Below are 16139 nucleotides of genomic sequence, written 5' to 3'. Positions count from 1 at the left end.
GAGACCACAGGGGATTTTTAAAAGAAATTGCACAGAGGAATTGCAACATGTAAATACAACATAATTTAATGTTGTGGATAAAGAGAGATTACATTGCTCACATTATAGAAGAAAAAAAACCCAAAGACAATAGGATAATTTATTATTTCCTCTTTATTAACTGCTCCTTGCTGTTCAGATCAGGCCTCAACAAAATGATGTAGCATTTGGGAGCAAAAATGGAGCCCATTAAGCCAGCACTGGAGGCCAAGATGGAGAAGATCTCCACAGCCACCATGTATTTCCCCTTGGTGCTCAGGTAGACCGGAACAAAGGAGATCCAAACACTACAAAACAACAACATGCTGAAGGTGATGAATTTGGCCTCATTAAAGCTGTCAGGCAGTTTCCTGGCAAAAAAGGCCACAACAAAGCTGATAATGGCCAAAAAGCCCATGTAGCCCAGGACACAGTAAAACAGGGCAACTGATCCTTCGTTACAGCCTAGAATGATTTCTCTCATCACAGAGTGCATGTCGGAATCAGGAAATGGGGGAGAGGTTCCCAACCACACAGTACAAATGCCCGCTTGGATAAGGGAACAAGAAAACACAATGGCGCTTCCAAGTCTTTTCCCCACCCACTTCCTCATTTGGGACCCTGGTTTGGTGGCCACAAAGGCCAGAACCACCGTGATAGTTTTGGCCAGAACACAAGAAACAGTCACTGTGAAAACAACACCAAAAGCCATTTGTCGGAGCAGGCAGCTCACTCTTTCTGGAGGGCTGAGGAAGATCAATGGGCAGAGAAAGCAGAGCAGGAGTGAAATGAGGAGAGTGTAGGTGAGGTCCCGGTTGTTTGCTCTGACAATGGGTGTGTCCTGATGTTTAATGAAGATGGCTAGGACCACCACTGTGAGGAGAGAGAGAGAAAGAGCAAGCAACGCTAAGCTCATCCCCAGAGATTCTTGAAAAGACAGGAAACTGATGGTCTTTGGAATGCATTGTGATTGTTCCATGTTTGGATAGTGATCTTCGGGGCACGCAGTGCAATCTTCCTTGTCTGGAAAGAAAGTAATGCATTCACACTTCGGATGTTAGAAGAGTAACGATTACTGCTGTGAGTATGGACCTCTTAAAGTTTATTGAAAATAATCCCAGATATTTCCAGAGTCACCAGATTGAAAGTGATGCTTGAGACCCCCACCTCAGCACTTTGGCCATGTCGGGTGTCCTGTGAGGGATTGCTAACTTCACATAAACCACATTGTTATTCTTCAGAACAGGTACTGTCCATGGCCATTTCACACAGGGGTTCCATTCCCAGCCCCATTCCACCACCACATACTACAGTATGTTGAACACATTCAGCCCAGGTGTATGATCACACGTCATTCATAGACATGTTTATCTCTTTTTGCCTGAATTAAGGAAGGTGTATCATACAAAATCATATCACTGGTGCTTTTAGTTCAAAATTGCCTGCTGTAATTTAACCTGTAACAAAGATTAGATCATGGGTCACAAACCATTGTTTTTTTAGAAGATGGTCCATATTCCGTTATGGGGGCTATCTGCCAATAGGTATGGAGCAGAAATTTGGTTTTTATGCCATTTGAATAAGAAAGTTACCTACATTGCACTCCTTGAACCAACATATTGACCAAAGTAAAGATGCCGTTAAAAATGTGTACTTCTCTAAACATTTGTGATGCAGTTCTCCAATCAAACAATATGTACAAAAATGCACACATCACCACTGATTTATTTATCCTTTCCCTCAACTTCTAACATGACATACAGTTTGAAAATTATATATCCTGTGTCTCTTACCCTTCTGGGACGAAATCTTGCCATGAGGACATGGAGCACAATCATAGCAGCAGAATGGCTCCCCCTCCTTCTTTTCCTTCCTGGAACCAGGAGGACAACTTGGGTTACAGACCGATAGGGGTGACACCTGCTTATGTAAAAAATGGGGAAGAGGGTAAGGAAAAGCTTTTTCTCCCTCTCTTATAACAATAGAACTCAGAGGTATCCAATGAAGCTAAATATTGGATTGATTAGGGGCACTTTTTCACATAATATAGCTAAAACTATGAGATTAAATTCTACAGGAGACAGTTATGGGCATCAACTTGGCTGACTTTAAAACATTATTGGAAAAACTAATGGGGGAGAAGCCTTTTGGAGGCCACCGCCCTTGGTGGAGGGTGTGCTTTTACTCAATGGTCAGAGGCAGTATAGTGCTGAATACCAGTTGTCGGAAACCGCAAAAGGGGAGAGAGGTCTTCTGATCATGTCCTCTTTGTGAGTTTCCTACAAGCATCTCGTTGGCCACTTTCAGAACCTTATTCATTCATTCATTTTACCATACCACAGGGCAGTTTACATTATAAAAACATAAAAAGGAAAAGCATGACAAACAGAAGCAGTAACATCCCAGTTTGAAAGTCCATAAATAGTTTAATTCAGTAACGGCTTGGGAGAAGAGGAATGTTTTCACCTGGTGCCTATAGATATGTAGGGAGGTGCCAATCTAAGAAGCCCCTTTCCTCATTCTACACTTGGGGACAAAGAATAGCTACCCACAAAGCTTCACAGCCCCTACTTCCTTCTCACCCATCAGCATTTGAACTGCAAGGAGCAAACAGCTTCTTCTTCTTCCCAAGAAACTCATGAAATGCACTTAAATGAAAAGAACCCCAAGCCAAAAGCCACATGCCATATCCAGATGCTGGACAAGTCTGGCCAATGGGAATATTCCTCACTAGTTGAGCATTGATATGAGCCAGCAAGATCATCTTATGTTGAAATTCCTGTATCCTGGACAACATGACTTTCGGGATGACTTCCAACTCTATGATTCTATTATTCTTAAGCAGTGCAGAGGAAAATGTTTCGAATCTGGCTGGAAAGGCAAGTATGTGCTGGACTGATGATATGTAAGTAGAATAACATTCTCTTTTCCTATCTCTCATAGATGTAGGAATTATGCCCCACCTGGTGAAAGCTTCTGTGCCACACCATTCTGTTGTCCTCAAGGGTGAAATGCTGGCCTGTGGCAGCCTCCCCACCTACCCTTCCAACCTTGACTCTCATGAAGGAGTTATTTGGAAAAGTGACCAGGTTGGTAATATCAAAGCCAGCTTCTACTTCCCTGTTTGGACTAAAAGATACCGTTTCCCCAGCAGAGTTGTTAAATGAGACACACCTAAGAAAGGGGTGGAGCTGCATGGAAAGGAAAACAGTAAGTCTGAAGTAATGCAAATGTCTCACAATACATATATAATACATACATGAAACTTTTAATGCTGTAGAGTAAGGTGTCCTGACAGGCTTGGCCTTTGTCACTTCCTCTTACCTTGGGAGGAAATGGGCAATAAAGCTATTTGTTCTGCTCACTCTAAATGTGAATTTGGTGTGTGTGGAGTTCTGAATTTAAGAAAAAAACAGAGATACAACCTAGGACACTTTCATACAATAACCCAAGCCAGGGAAATTGCTGGCATGGCAGTTAAAGAAAAAACAGAGTGAAAATTTAATAAATAACCTGAAAGTAGAAGGGAAAATAGGAGACAATCCAAAAGATTTAAGGAAATAGTTTATTATTACACAGAGCTATATTGAGCCGGTTAGGAACACAGAGAAAAAAAACAGAAGGTTATTTAAAGCAGAACAATGTACCAATAATTCTGAAGGAGAAGATTAGTTATTTGAATGCGCCAGGGTGGCTATCTAAAGAACTTTTAACTGAGTTAAGATTTAAAAGGGATATGTACAAAAAATGGAAAAAGGGGGAAATCACCAGAGAGGAATTCAAACATATAGCCAGCACGTGTAGAGACAAAGTCAGAAAAGCTAAAGCACAGAATGAACTCAGGCTTGCTAGAGAGGTTAAAAGCAACAAAAAGGGCTTTTATGGGTATGTCCGTAGCAAAAGGAAGAACCAGGAAACAGTGGGGTCACTTAGAGGAGAAGCTGGTGAAATGCGAACAGGGGACAGAGAAAGGGCAGAACTCCTCAATGCCTTCTTTGCCTCAGCCTTCTCCAAAAAAGAAAACAATGCCCGACCTGAAGAATATGGAGCTGATGATTCAGCAGGGGAAACACAGCCCAGAATAAGTAAGGAGGTAGTACAAGAATACTTGGCTAGTTTAGATGTATTCAAGTCTCCAGGGCCAGATGGACTACATCCAAGAGTATTAAAAGAACTGGCAGAGGTGATTTCAGAACCACAGGCAATAATCTTTGAGAATTCCTGGAGAACAGGCGAAGTTCCAGCAGACTGGAGGAGGGCAAATGTTGTCCCTATTTTCAAAAAGGGGGAAAGAGAGGACCCAAACAATTACTGCACAGTCAGCCTGACATCAATACCAGGAAAGATTCTAGAGCAGATCATTAAGCAAACGGTCTGTGGGTACCTAGAAAGAAATGCTGTGATCACTAAAAGTCAGCATGGGTTTCTGAAAAATAAGTCATGTCAGACTAATCGGATCTCATTTTTTGACAGAATTACAGTACAGTCCTGGTAGATGAAGGGAACGCTGTGGATGTAGCCTATCTTGATTTCAGCAAGGCCTTTGACAAGGTGCCCCATGATATTCTTGTAAAGAAGCTGGTAAAATGTGGGCTAAACAATGCTACCATTCAGTGGATTTGTAACTGGCTGACTGACCGAACCCAAAGGGTGCTCATCAATGGCTCCTCCTCATCCTAGAGAGTAGTGACTAGTGGGGTGCCACAGGGTTCTGTCTTGGGCCCAGTCTTATTCAACATTTTTATCAATGACTTGGATGATGGGCTTGAGGACATCCTGATCAAGTTTGCAGATGACACCAAATTGGGAGGGGTGGCTAATACCCCAGAGGACAGGATCACACTTCAAAATGACCTTAGCAGATTAGATAACTGGGCCAAAGCAAACAAGATGTATTTTAACAAGGAGAAATGTAAAGTACTACACTTGGGCAAAAAAATGAAAGGCACAAATACAGGATGGGTGACACCTGGCTTGAGAGCAGTACATGTGAAAAGGATCTAGGAGTCTTGGTAGACCACAAACTTGACATGAGTCAACAGTGTGATGCAGCAGCTAAAACAGCCAATGCAATTCTGGGCTGCATCACTAGGCGTATAACATCTAGATCAAGGGAAGTAATAATACCACTGTATTCTGCTCTGGTCAGACCTCACCTGGAGTACTGTGTCTAGTTCTGGGCACCACCGTTCAAGAAGGATACTGACAAGCTGGAACATGTCCAGAAGTGGGCAACCAAAATGGTCAAAGGCCTGGAAATGATGCCTTATGAGGAACGGCTTAGGGAGCTGGGTATGTATAGCCTGGAGAAGAGAAGGTTAAGGGGTGATATGATAGCCATGTTCAAATATATAAAAGGATGTCATATAGAGGAGGGAGAAAGGTTGTTTTCTGCTGCTCCAGAGAAGCGGACACGGAGCAATGGAATCAAACTACTGTACAAGAAAGAAGATTCCACCTAAACATTAGGAAGAACTTCCTGACAGTAAGAGCTGTTCGGCAGTGGAATTTGCTGTCAAGGAGTGTGGTGGAGTCTCCTTCTTTGGAGGTATTTAAGCAGAGGCTTGACAGCCATCTGTCAGGAATGCTTTGATGGTGTTTCCTGCTTGGCAGGGGGTTGGACTGGATGGTGCTTGTGGTCTCTTCCAACTCTATGATTCTATGATTCTATGAACAATGATGGAGATGCAACAGGCCTAAATATAAGCTCCACCTTTCCCCCAAATTCAGACTGTGAAAAGTTAAAGTGCAGCTTATATTCGCAACCTTATGATATGCAGCCAGGATCATGGGCCAAACAGCGCCAGGAGCGTGGCAAAGCAGCACCTGCCCTGTGCATAGTCCCACGTCCTCTCCCCCGAGGCTGGGAAGGGATAAGGCCACTGGCAATGCAGATCAGCTCCCCACCCCCCAGTATGCAATCAGGAGCAGCGAGGAATGAAGCGGCTTATATTCAGGTATTTTCCCTTTCTCTCTCCCCCCCCTCCAATCTTAAAGGTGCAGCTTATATTTGGGTGCAGTTTATATTCGGGCCAATACAGTACAAGATTTTCTGCCACAACCACTTAAAGATATAATGAATGGAATATTAAATACAGGGAAACTGCCAGAATCTCGGAAAGAGGAATATATTACATTGATTCCAAAATAAGCTCCAGATTTATTGTCAGTTAAAAATTACAGGCCAATCTCTTTATGAAATAATGATTACAAACTATTCACCAATATTTTGGCAAATAGAATGAAAAAGATTTTAAAGGATTTCATCCATCAAGATTAAGCTGGCTTTCTTCTTGGCCGGCAGGTGAAGGATAAAATGATAAATATAATTGATTTAATAGAATATCTGGAGGCCAGGATTGATAAGCAAGCGGCATTAACGTTTATAGATGCAGAGAAGGCCTTTGACAACGTTTCCTGGACTTTTATTGGGGGGGGGGATTAGAACTGATGGATTTTGAAGAGACATTTCATAGAGGAAATGATGCAATTTATTCAGAACAAAAGGCAAAGCTGATTGTGAATAATGTAATAACGGAAAGATGTAAAATAATGAAAGGAACAAGACTGGGATGTCCCCTATTGCTATTACTGTTTATTTTAGTACTAGAGACACTGACACAAAATATAAGATCCGATGAAGAAATAAAAGGGATAATGGTGGGAAATAAAGTATATAAACCTAAAGCTTTTGCAGATGACCTTGTGATAACAGTAGAAAACCCGATTGTAAGTCTACCGAGGGTCCTGGAGAAGATTAATGAATTTGGCCAAGTAGCAGGCTTCAAGCTTAATAAGAGCAAAACGAAAATGCTGGTGAAAAACATGAGAGAACACAATAAAAAAGAACTACAAAATACCACTGAGTTGATAATAGATATAAAGGTTAAATATTTTGAAGTTTGTTGACAGCAAAGAATATTAATGTCTATAAGGATAATTATTTAACTATGTGGAAAGAAATAAAAAGAAATTTGGAGGTACGTGGGAAGATTATCATTTTGGGAAGGATATCTGTGATTAAAATGATCATATTGCCAATAATAATGTTTTTGTTTCAATCGATTCCAGTGATCAGTGGGGCAGGGCCCTTTAAGGAATGGCAAAGAGATATTTCAAAATTTATATGGCAGGGGAAGAAATAAATGTAAACTATTAATATATTCTAAAGATAGAGTGTCTTTTCCCTTCCAGATTCAAGATTATATTATGAGGCATCCTGCCTTTGCTGGTTTTGGAAATGGATAACATTACAAAATACAGATATTTTGGATTTGGAGGGTTATGCCAACAGCTTTGTTTGTGATGCGTATCTATGGTATGCAAAAGTTAAGGTACACAGAGGATTCCTAAACATAGCTGCCAAGTTATCCCTTTTTTACAGGGATTTTCCCTTATGCTGAATAGGCTTCCTCGCGAGAAAAGCGAAAACTTGGCAGCTATGTTCCTAAACCATGTACTGTAATAAGAAAATCATTATATGTGGTATGGGAGAAATATAAAAATTAGCTAGAATAGAAAACACCATGGTGGTTCTCCCCATTAGAAGCAATCTCTGTGAAGAAATTGAGTATGAGAAAAGGCTGGGCGACATATAGGGAGTTATTAGGAGAGGAGGGGCACCAGCTGAAATTGAAAAAAATTGAGGACATAAGAGATCTTTTAACAGATTGGTTACAGTATCACCAGCTGAATTCTGTCTTTAAAATAGGTTTTGCTACTAAGCTATCAAGGTTTGAGAAAGAATGGTTGGAAAAATAATTTCCTGGTGTGCTCTGGTCCATGGGGTCACAAAGAGTCGGACACGACTAAACAACAACAACAAGATTAGCAAATTAGTAAATTAGCGGGAGGCACTGTGGTCTAAACCACTGAGCCTAGGGCTTGCCGAATAGAAAGTCGCTGGTTCGCATCCCCACGACGGGGTGAGCTCCCGTTGCTTGGTCCCTGCTCCTGCCAACCTAGCAGTTTGAAAGCACGTCAAAGTGCAAGTAGATAAATAGGTACCGCTCCAGCGGGAAGGTAAATGGTGTTTCCATGTGCTGCTCTGGTTCTCCAGAAGCGGCTTAGTCATGCTGGCCACATGACCCGGAAGCTGTACGCTGGCTCCCTCGGCCAGTAAAGCAAAATGAGTGCCGCAACCCCAGAGTTGTCTGTGACTGGACCTAACGGTCAGGCATCCCTTTACCTAAATTAGCAAAAATGTATAGGACAAGTTCAAATGTTTGTTGGAAATGTAAGGAAAAGGAAGGCACCTTTTATCATATGTGGTGAATCTGTAAAGTGATAAAGGAGTTCTGGGAAATGATATACAGTGGTACCTCGGGTTACAAACATTTGGGTTACAGACTCCACTAACCTGGAAGTAGTACCTTGGGTTAAGAACTTTGCCCCAGGATGAAAACAGAAATCGCGTGCTAGCGGGGCGGCGGCAGCAGGAGGCCTCATTAGCTAAAGTTATACCTCAGGTTAAGAACAGTTTCAGGTTAAGAACGGACCTCCGGAACAAATTCAGTTCGTAACCAGAGGTACCACTGTAGAATGAATTTAAAAAACGGTTTAAAATAACTTTTGTTAAAAACCAGAAACCTTTTTGTTAGGAATTGTAGGTGCAGAGATACTGAAGGAACTGAAAAGACAGTTTATGCGTGCTACAACAGCTGCAAGGATGCTTCTTGCCCAGAGATGGAAAGACAACAGGATACCTACTAGGGCAGACTGGCAGGTGAAACTATTGGATTATGCAGAGATGGCAAGATTAACCAGGAAAATCAGAAATCAGGAGAATCAAAACTTCAACAAAGAATGGGACAAATATATATTGTAATTGAAAGACCAATGTAAACACTTGAACTTGTCAGGCTTTAAATAACTCTTGAAATGATGCATATAATTTGGATACAATGGAGGATGATAAATTAGATGGATTTATAATATGCAGTTTAAAACATTATTTAAAGAATCCACGGAGGGGAGGAGGGAAATATTGAGATTCGGAAGAATCTTGTGCAAGTTTTAATATTTGTAATAGTATTATGCATGTGAATGAATTAGTAAAAACAAATAATTTTTTGTTTTTTTTAAAAAAGCAAGATGGTCTGATACTTCACTGTGCTATTACTTAATGAGCAGCTTCTCTGCACACAAGGGGAGAATGTGGAGTTTGAATTAGGCATTACCTGCCAAGGTTGAATCTCCTGCATCTCTCCTTCCACCACTACCCTATATTTGGCTCCAGGCAGGAACATGGCATGTAGAGCATGTGCTATGGCATAGACAGCATTATAGAGACTATAGCTGTGACCAGTTATGCTCATCTCAAAGCCAGACAAAGGGAGATCTTCCAGCTTCTCCTCTCCAGTGCAGGTTCCACTGGGCTGCTCCTCTGTACTGGACTTTGGAAATAAACAAAGAAAGACTTGTGCCCATAACTGCTTGACAAAGCCATTTCCATTTGTCTCAAAGGGATTTTGTGCCTCAAGAAAGGATTTGAATCCTTGTACCACATTTGAATGAACTGCAAAGTAGAGGGAACCCTGGAAGGCTTGAATATCCCAGGTCATTTGATAGGTTAATGCTGTGAACTCCAGCTGTGCTGTCATAATCCACACCTTCCCCTCAGATGTTTTGGTCACATTTTCCAATTCAGCAAGTGCTGCCATTGTTCGCAAGATAGGCATGGACCTTGTTCCGCCATAGACAACCACCACCTTGGCTTTACTTTCCATAATAGCTTGATAAATTTGGATCCAGTGCAAGGGCGTACCCACCACGGGGCAAGTTAGGGCAGCTGCCCTACTCTAGAAGCAGGGCTGGTGGGCAGAGGCGGAGCACAGCCCGGCGGAGCGCGAGTTCGCCATTCCCGCCGCGCCGCGCCGCACCCTCCCTCCAGCTCCCCGGCGCGCCCTCAGGCAAGGCCAAGCGCGGCGGGGAACCAGGGAGCACGGCGCGGTGGGCGGGAACGCCGAACTCGCGCTCTGCTGGGCTGGGCTCCGCCTCCGCCCACCAGCCCTGCTTCTAGGGAGGGGCACAGCCCGGCGGAGCGCGAGTTCGCCGTTCCCGCCCGCCGCGCTGCGCCCTCCCTCCAGCTCCCCGTCGCGCCCTCTGGCAAGGCCAAGCGCGGCGGGGAACCAGAGAACGCGGTGCGGCGGGCGGGAACGCTGAACTCGCGCTCCGCTGGGCTGGGCTCCGCCTCCGCCCACCAGCCCTGCTTCTAGGGAGGGGCACAGCCTGGCGGAGTGCGAGTTCGTCGTTCCCGCCCACTTTGTGGCCCCTCCCCTTCCGTACCTTGGCCCCTCCCCTTGCCCCCCCCTAGTTTTGATCCTGGGTACGCCCATGATCCAGTGGAGATACATGTCATAATACTCAGCCAAGTATGTCGTTCTCAGGTTTGTCTCTGCGAAGGCCAAGCAAATACCTTTCTGGGAGAGCAGAGGTTTCAGGGCCTGAATAAATCTCTCCCCACTTTCATTTCCTCTAGCAAGCAACCCAACCCACGTCCAACCAAAGTGCAGAAGTAACTCAACAATCCCAGTGTGCTGATGGGCTTCATTGGGCACCATCTTGTAGAAGGGAGTGGATTCGCTTTGACCATCATCCTCTGGAGAAAAGGAGCCATACGTGAGCTAAAAGGAAATAAAGGAGCAACATCTATAAATGCAGAAGCAATAAGTATGTGCATCCAGGGCCTGCCCACCCAGGAGGCAAAATGAGCCAGTTGCCTTAAGAAGGCAGGTTCCACAAACCTGGGGGGGGGGTTGCACTCCTGCTTTCCTTTCCTCCCCACTCCTTTACTTTCTCCACTTTCTCCTCTATGCCTTTCTGTGTTGCTGCTTTTTTCTCCCATTTCTTTCACGTTGCTTCATCTCAGCATTTCAGCTCCTGATTTCATGGCGTCTTCCCTCCCCTTCCTCTCTCAAACCACTAACACACAGAATCCCCATCAAGTGCCACAATGTGTGGGCAGCTGACTCCTGTTAGGCAGGTTTCCAGCTTTGCAGGAGAGCAGCTTCAGTCTCCAACCAGTAGGCCATGCAGCAATGGTGAGAGGGTGTCTGTCGACAGAAGGAAATTTGGATAGAGTCAAACCTCGGTTTACACCTACCTCTGTTTGCGACCGCTTCAGCGAGCGACCACCACGGACCCAGAAGTGTTTACATCCAGGTTCCGCGGTATCGGATGCGCAGACACGATCTGCGCAGCTCGCGCATGCGCAGAAGCAATCTGCACAGCGTGTGCGTGCGCAGAAACGCTTTATCGGCGCTTCGCGTACGCGCAGAAGCATGCCTTCGGCGAGCGGCCACTTCGGCGAGCAACCGCCTCCGCGGAACAGATTGCAGTCGCAAACCGAGGGACCACTGTACATGTTTTTAAGTGTGTATGGATAAGGAAGCGAGGTTAGGTAAGCACTCTTCCACCATCACATCTTCTTTCTATCCCAAGACACTTTTCAGTCCGTAAAACAAACAAACAAAATACCCAACTCACTCAAGGGGTCGGGAGAGCAGGACTGGAGAGTGTTTTGGGGTCTGCATTTTGTCCCTGAATCGGATTTTCCTAATCCATGCTCTAACTCAGCAGCACTAGCGAACTGCAGTTCGACAGGGGTATCGTTTTCTGGTTTACCTCAGACAGCAAAGGGTCTTGGGCTTGTGTGCCTCTATAATGGCTGTGGTGGTAAATAATAATATTAATAATAATAATAATTTATTATTTATACCCCGCCCATCTGGCCGGGTTCCCCCAGCCACTCTGGGCGGCTTCCAACAAAACACCAAAATACAGAAATCCATCAAACATTAAAAGCTTCCCTAAACAGGGCTGCCTTGAGATGCCTTCTAAAGGTCTGGTAATTGTTGTTCTCTTTGACCTCTGGTGGGAGGGCATTCCACAGGGTGGGTGCCACTACCGAGAAGGCCCTGTAACTTGGCTTCTCGTAGCGAGGGAACTGGCAGAAGGCCCTCGGCGCTGGACCTCAGTGTCCGGGCAGAACGATGGGGGAGGAGACGCTCCTTCAGGTATACTGGACCAAGGCCGTTTAAAAACAAATGTGTTGGCAGGGTGAGAGGGGAGGAGGTATTTTCACTTCACTCTCCCCTTCTCCATGGCTGCTACAGCACTCTCCTTTGGAAAAACCACTTGAGGAAAACTACATTCCTGCAGCTCCCTGGCATGCAATACAGTGGCAGACCCAAGTGTCCCTATTTTCCAGGGACAGTCCCGGATTTACAGCAGCCACCCCAGTTTCCCCCCATTGATCCCACAGTGTCCCAATTTTCCTTAGGATGTCCCTCTTTTCATCAGAGAAATGTTGGATGGCCCAATCCATCTGGACACTTCCGTATAAGGAAGTTTTTAAAAAATGTTTAATGTTTTATTATGTTTTTATGATGGAAGCCGCCCAGAATGGCTGGGGCAACCCAGTCCAATGGGTGGGGTATAAATAGCGTAGTAAAAATATTATTATGGAATAGGATGTCCCTATTTTCACGCGAGAAATGTTGGAGGCTATGATCCTTGGCAGCTTCACAGGGAGAGGAATGGATGAAAAGCCAGCAGTCGGTGTCCCAAGAGAATTTCCAATGTTCAATATTCACCCTTATTTATTTCTACAACATTTTCTGGGAGGGTATGTGATTGATTCCTATTAAAACAACAGTGACCGACTGGAAACTCCCTGAGATCTGCAGTGGTCTTGATTCTGCCTAAGGCATGGTGCTGTCTTTCCCTCAGCCACTACAGCTGCTGTTTCCTCCAGCTACTGCTGGGAATGAAAATATTCTGCAGATGAATGCCTCCGATGGAAACAGGGCAACCTCCCCTGTTTCAGGAAATTGACTGGCAGCTGCGGTGTGCTGACTTGCCAGTGGGTAAGAATAAATAGGAAAACGTTATTTGCTTGCACATGACTTTCAAAAGAAGTTCACCACCACAAGATTATTGATGGCACTCTAGGTTCCCTTTAACATTTTATTGGTATGATCCCCAGTTCGCAATGAGTTGCAGTAAGGTTCCACCAGTCCATGCCATATCCCCTCCAGCTCAATTAAATGGGTTGAGCCTGTATTGGGGGGGGGGGCTGGAAGCTTCAGTTGGTACAGAAGACACCTGCCAGGAATTTTTTTGGATAGATACTAGTCTCATTTCAAGGTTGAATATTGATCTTTACAAGCCGTGAATTGCCTGGAACTCATATGTCTAAAGGACCGCCTTCCCCCATACCATCACATTTTTTGGATCTGTGAGTGAGACCCAAGACATTCTGCTGCCTGAGATAGAAACTGACTGGCCCTGCCATTCAATCTTCTTTCAGTACTGCCATTGGGATGCCATCATCAGCTGAACCCGAGACACCAAGCTAGATAGAGAAGACACTGCTCAGACCTCCTGCAGAGATAAATGGCCAGTGTGCCTAAGAGTGGGGGAGAGGAATGGCTACCTGGAATGGCTACCTGGAATGGCAGACATGTTTTTATTACGCTGATGGCTTAATGCTACCTGACAGCTTGATGCTATGCATTGTATTTAACTGTGCAAGCACACTGGGAACACTTTTTGTGAAGGGCTGGATCACTCTCCTTTGTCTCTCACAACTATTTCTCTATTATACAAATCCTTTCTGAACAGAAAACATCATGGTGAATGTGTGAAATCCCCAAGGAAGCATCTTACCTGGGGAATCTTGTAGATGCCCAAGATGTTTGCCAGGTAGACGGAGGTATCAAAGTCCAGTCCCCCAATAACTGCCATCAGGCGTTTTTGGATGTTGCACTTGTAGTTGGGTATAAGTGTGGAGGGAAGGTTCAGAGCAGCCCTGTAGGTCATCCTTTCATCAAAGTAATTGTCATAGATGTGGAATCCCAGTGTGATATTAGGTAAGATCTTGGGGTTCTCATTGATCTCCTTGACAGCAAATACCAAGGCCAGGATATGCTGGTAGTTCTTTGGCACAATACTGCAATGAGAATTTTATGCTGTATCATTGGGAGATATGCTATGCATTATTATTTTTTAAATGGGCTTCTTTATGATTCTTCAGTATTTCAGTGAAAATTGTGCCCTAATATACACATATCTGCAGAATACTTTCCCCATAGGAATGCATTGTATTCCACTTCTATTCCACTTACACTAATATATGCATTTTTAGCAACACTTTACCTCCAGATATTCATTTTTGTTTATATTGTTTAGCTGGAGAACTGCATGGAACAATTTGGAGAAGTGTGAATTTCAAATGATGGCTGTGTATTATTTTTGTTATATTTTTAGAACAACTTTTTTTTATAGATTCACATTTAAATATGAACTGATTTGAATTCCCCCCTTTCCAATAATGGAATATTGATGTTTTCTTTGGGGTCCATCATATACTTGACAACACTTCTTGAAGTTCTAAGAGACACTCTTGCTGACACGAGCCTCTAAAGCCTTTTATCTCATACCAACTTCCCTAAGCCTCCACTTCTGTCCAATTAATTCAAAAATTGGTTTAGCAGCTAGGTACAGTCTGCCTCTGACCGGCAAACTCCTCAGATTATGTTCCTGCTTGCTTGGACAGCTGAGCTCATTTAGAAATCTACTTTTATAATGTTCTTCTGGTAAGAACTGAGTAGCATTTTAGCTTAATGCAGGGCTCATTCAGACTTCACCATGTGTCCTGCCATTTTCCTCCAGGAAAACCTGATCTTTGCTGCTCAATCAGAACTGACACCTCCCTCAGAACTTCTCCCAGCTGACAGTTAACTGACATTTCTTCACTGATCACTGCCTTCAGGTGAATACAGTCTGAATATATCTGATCCAGGGCCTGTCTATAAATTATAAACACAATCGCCTAGCCTGATTTAGATGAGAACATCAGGGGCTCTTTGAGCGCCACCTCAAAGGAGAGGTGAACCTTTAAGACCCCTCACATGAGAGTTTCTGAGGTGAAGATTAATAACAGATAAACAGAGAAGGGCTTTCGATCTTAAACTAGGGAGGTTTAATCTGTGAATCCTCCCCTAGTTTAACTCTCCTTGGAAGAGATTTGGTGGGATGTGAGGAGGAGAGAACACATCAACAAGACCAGGCTCTCTCATCTCACTGTCGCATTTAGATTTGCATCTCCCTTCTTCCAAGCCAACTCTTCAGCTTTGTAAATGCCCCCCACCCCATCTCCCTGGAAGAATATCACACTGAAATCAGTGGAACTAGCTTCTGAATAGGCCTGGCTAGAGCTAGGAGATATATCAGTATCATCTGATTATTTGACATTTGAATTCTTTACAGGTTATTAAGAAGTTGATGGATAGTTAGCCTTTCTTTGAAGTTTTCTTCGTCAAAAGGAGCAAAGAGAAGAGAAGCAAGTCCGCCAACAATAAGATGACCAGGTTGGTAGTATTCATGTGGAATTCTGGACAGATCATGGACAGTGCAACTCGTGGTATGTTTGCACACCAAATGTAGCAGATGAAAGAGAAGGGGCACAATAAACAGCAGCATACTGAAGCACATATTATTTCTCATCAAACACCCTTATTTCCATCCAGCACATGAACCTTGCTTCATAACCACCCTCAGTACAATATTCTGCCTTATGATGAACAGCCCTTCTCTAACAATTCACAGATTAAAATCCTATTTTATAACTTGATTAAGAGAAAAGTGAAAATCCTCCCTCTTCCTCTGTCCTTTACCTTGCTTAGAATGGCAGGAAGAGGTTATAATACCCATGTTTTGACATTGGTTAGTATTCTCTGGAAATCTACTGAGACGTTATCCAAGGGAGACTTAGCCATGCAGAGAGTGATAATTATAGGTGAGATAATAACATGCTCTCAGAAAATGACCAAAAAAACCAACCAACCCCTGCTTCTGATGTTTCATCCAAAGTGGAAGTAATAATACCACTGTATTCTGCTCTGGTCAGACCTCACCTGGAGTACTGTGTCTAGTTCTGGGCACCACCGTTCAAGAAGGATACTGACAAGCTGGAACATGTCCAGAAGTGGGCAACCAAAATGGTCAAAGGCCTGGAAATGATGCCTTATGAGGAACGGCTTAGGGAGCTGGGTATGTATAGCCTGGAGAAGAGAAGGTTAAGGGGTGATATGATAGCCATGTTCAAATATATAAAA

General features: G+C 43.8%; 1 protein-coding gene across 2 annotated transcripts; it reads right to left on the bottom strand.

Annotated features, from left to right (window-relative positions):
- Window positions 1–142: 142 nt before the first annotated feature.
- LOC132593083 (vomeronasal type-2 receptor 26-like) lies at window positions 143–15528 on the bottom strand. 2 transcript variants are annotated; one of them, XM_088655080.1, is made up of 7 exons: window positions 15290–15528; window positions 13690–13972; window positions 10372–10643; window positions 9198–9813; window positions 2982–3209; window positions 1812–1938; window positions 143–1041 (listed from the first exon to the last, which is right to left on the bottom strand). In XM_088655080.1, the coding sequence occupies exons 1-7, from the start codon at window positions 15526–15528 to the stop codon at window positions 143–145; spliced, it is 2664 nt and encodes an 887-aa protein (XP_088511206.1). The 2 variants fall into 2 exon arrangements, with proteins under 2 accessions (XP_088511206.1, XP_088511207.1); XM_088655081.1 differs by lacking the exons at window positions 13690–13972; window positions 15290–15528 and having other exon boundaries at window positions 9198–9770; window positions 10356–10580.
- Between the last annotated feature and the right edge of the window lie 611 nt (window positions 15529–16139).

The sequence above is a fragment of the Zootoca vivipara genome, chromosome 12 (genome assembly GCF_965207765.1).
Source record: "Zootoca vivipara chromosome 12, rZooViv2.hap1.1, whole genome shotgun sequence".
Lineage (NCBI taxonomy): Eukaryota > Metazoa > Chordata > Lepidosauria > Squamata > Lacertidae > Zootoca > Zootoca vivipara.
The sequence above is the reverse complement of the archived record's forward strand: the minus strand, read 5'-3'. Positions and strand labels throughout refer to the sequence as shown.

Bases quoted from the DNA above. Each gene is read 5' to 3' on its own strand.
- LOC132593083 (XM_088655080.1), bottom strand. From the start codon at position 15,528: ATGAGAAATAATATGTGCTTCAGTATGCTGCTGTTTATTGTGCCCCTT. The intron at 3,210-9,197 runs GTAATGCCTAAT...CTTTCCATGCAG, and splicing joins AGGAGATTCAACCTTGGCAG to CTCCACCCCTTTCTTAGGTG. The intron at 1,939-2,981 runs GTGGGGCATAAT...TTACATAAGCAG, and splicing joins GGCACAGAAGCTTTCACCAG to GTGTCACCCCTATCGGTCTG.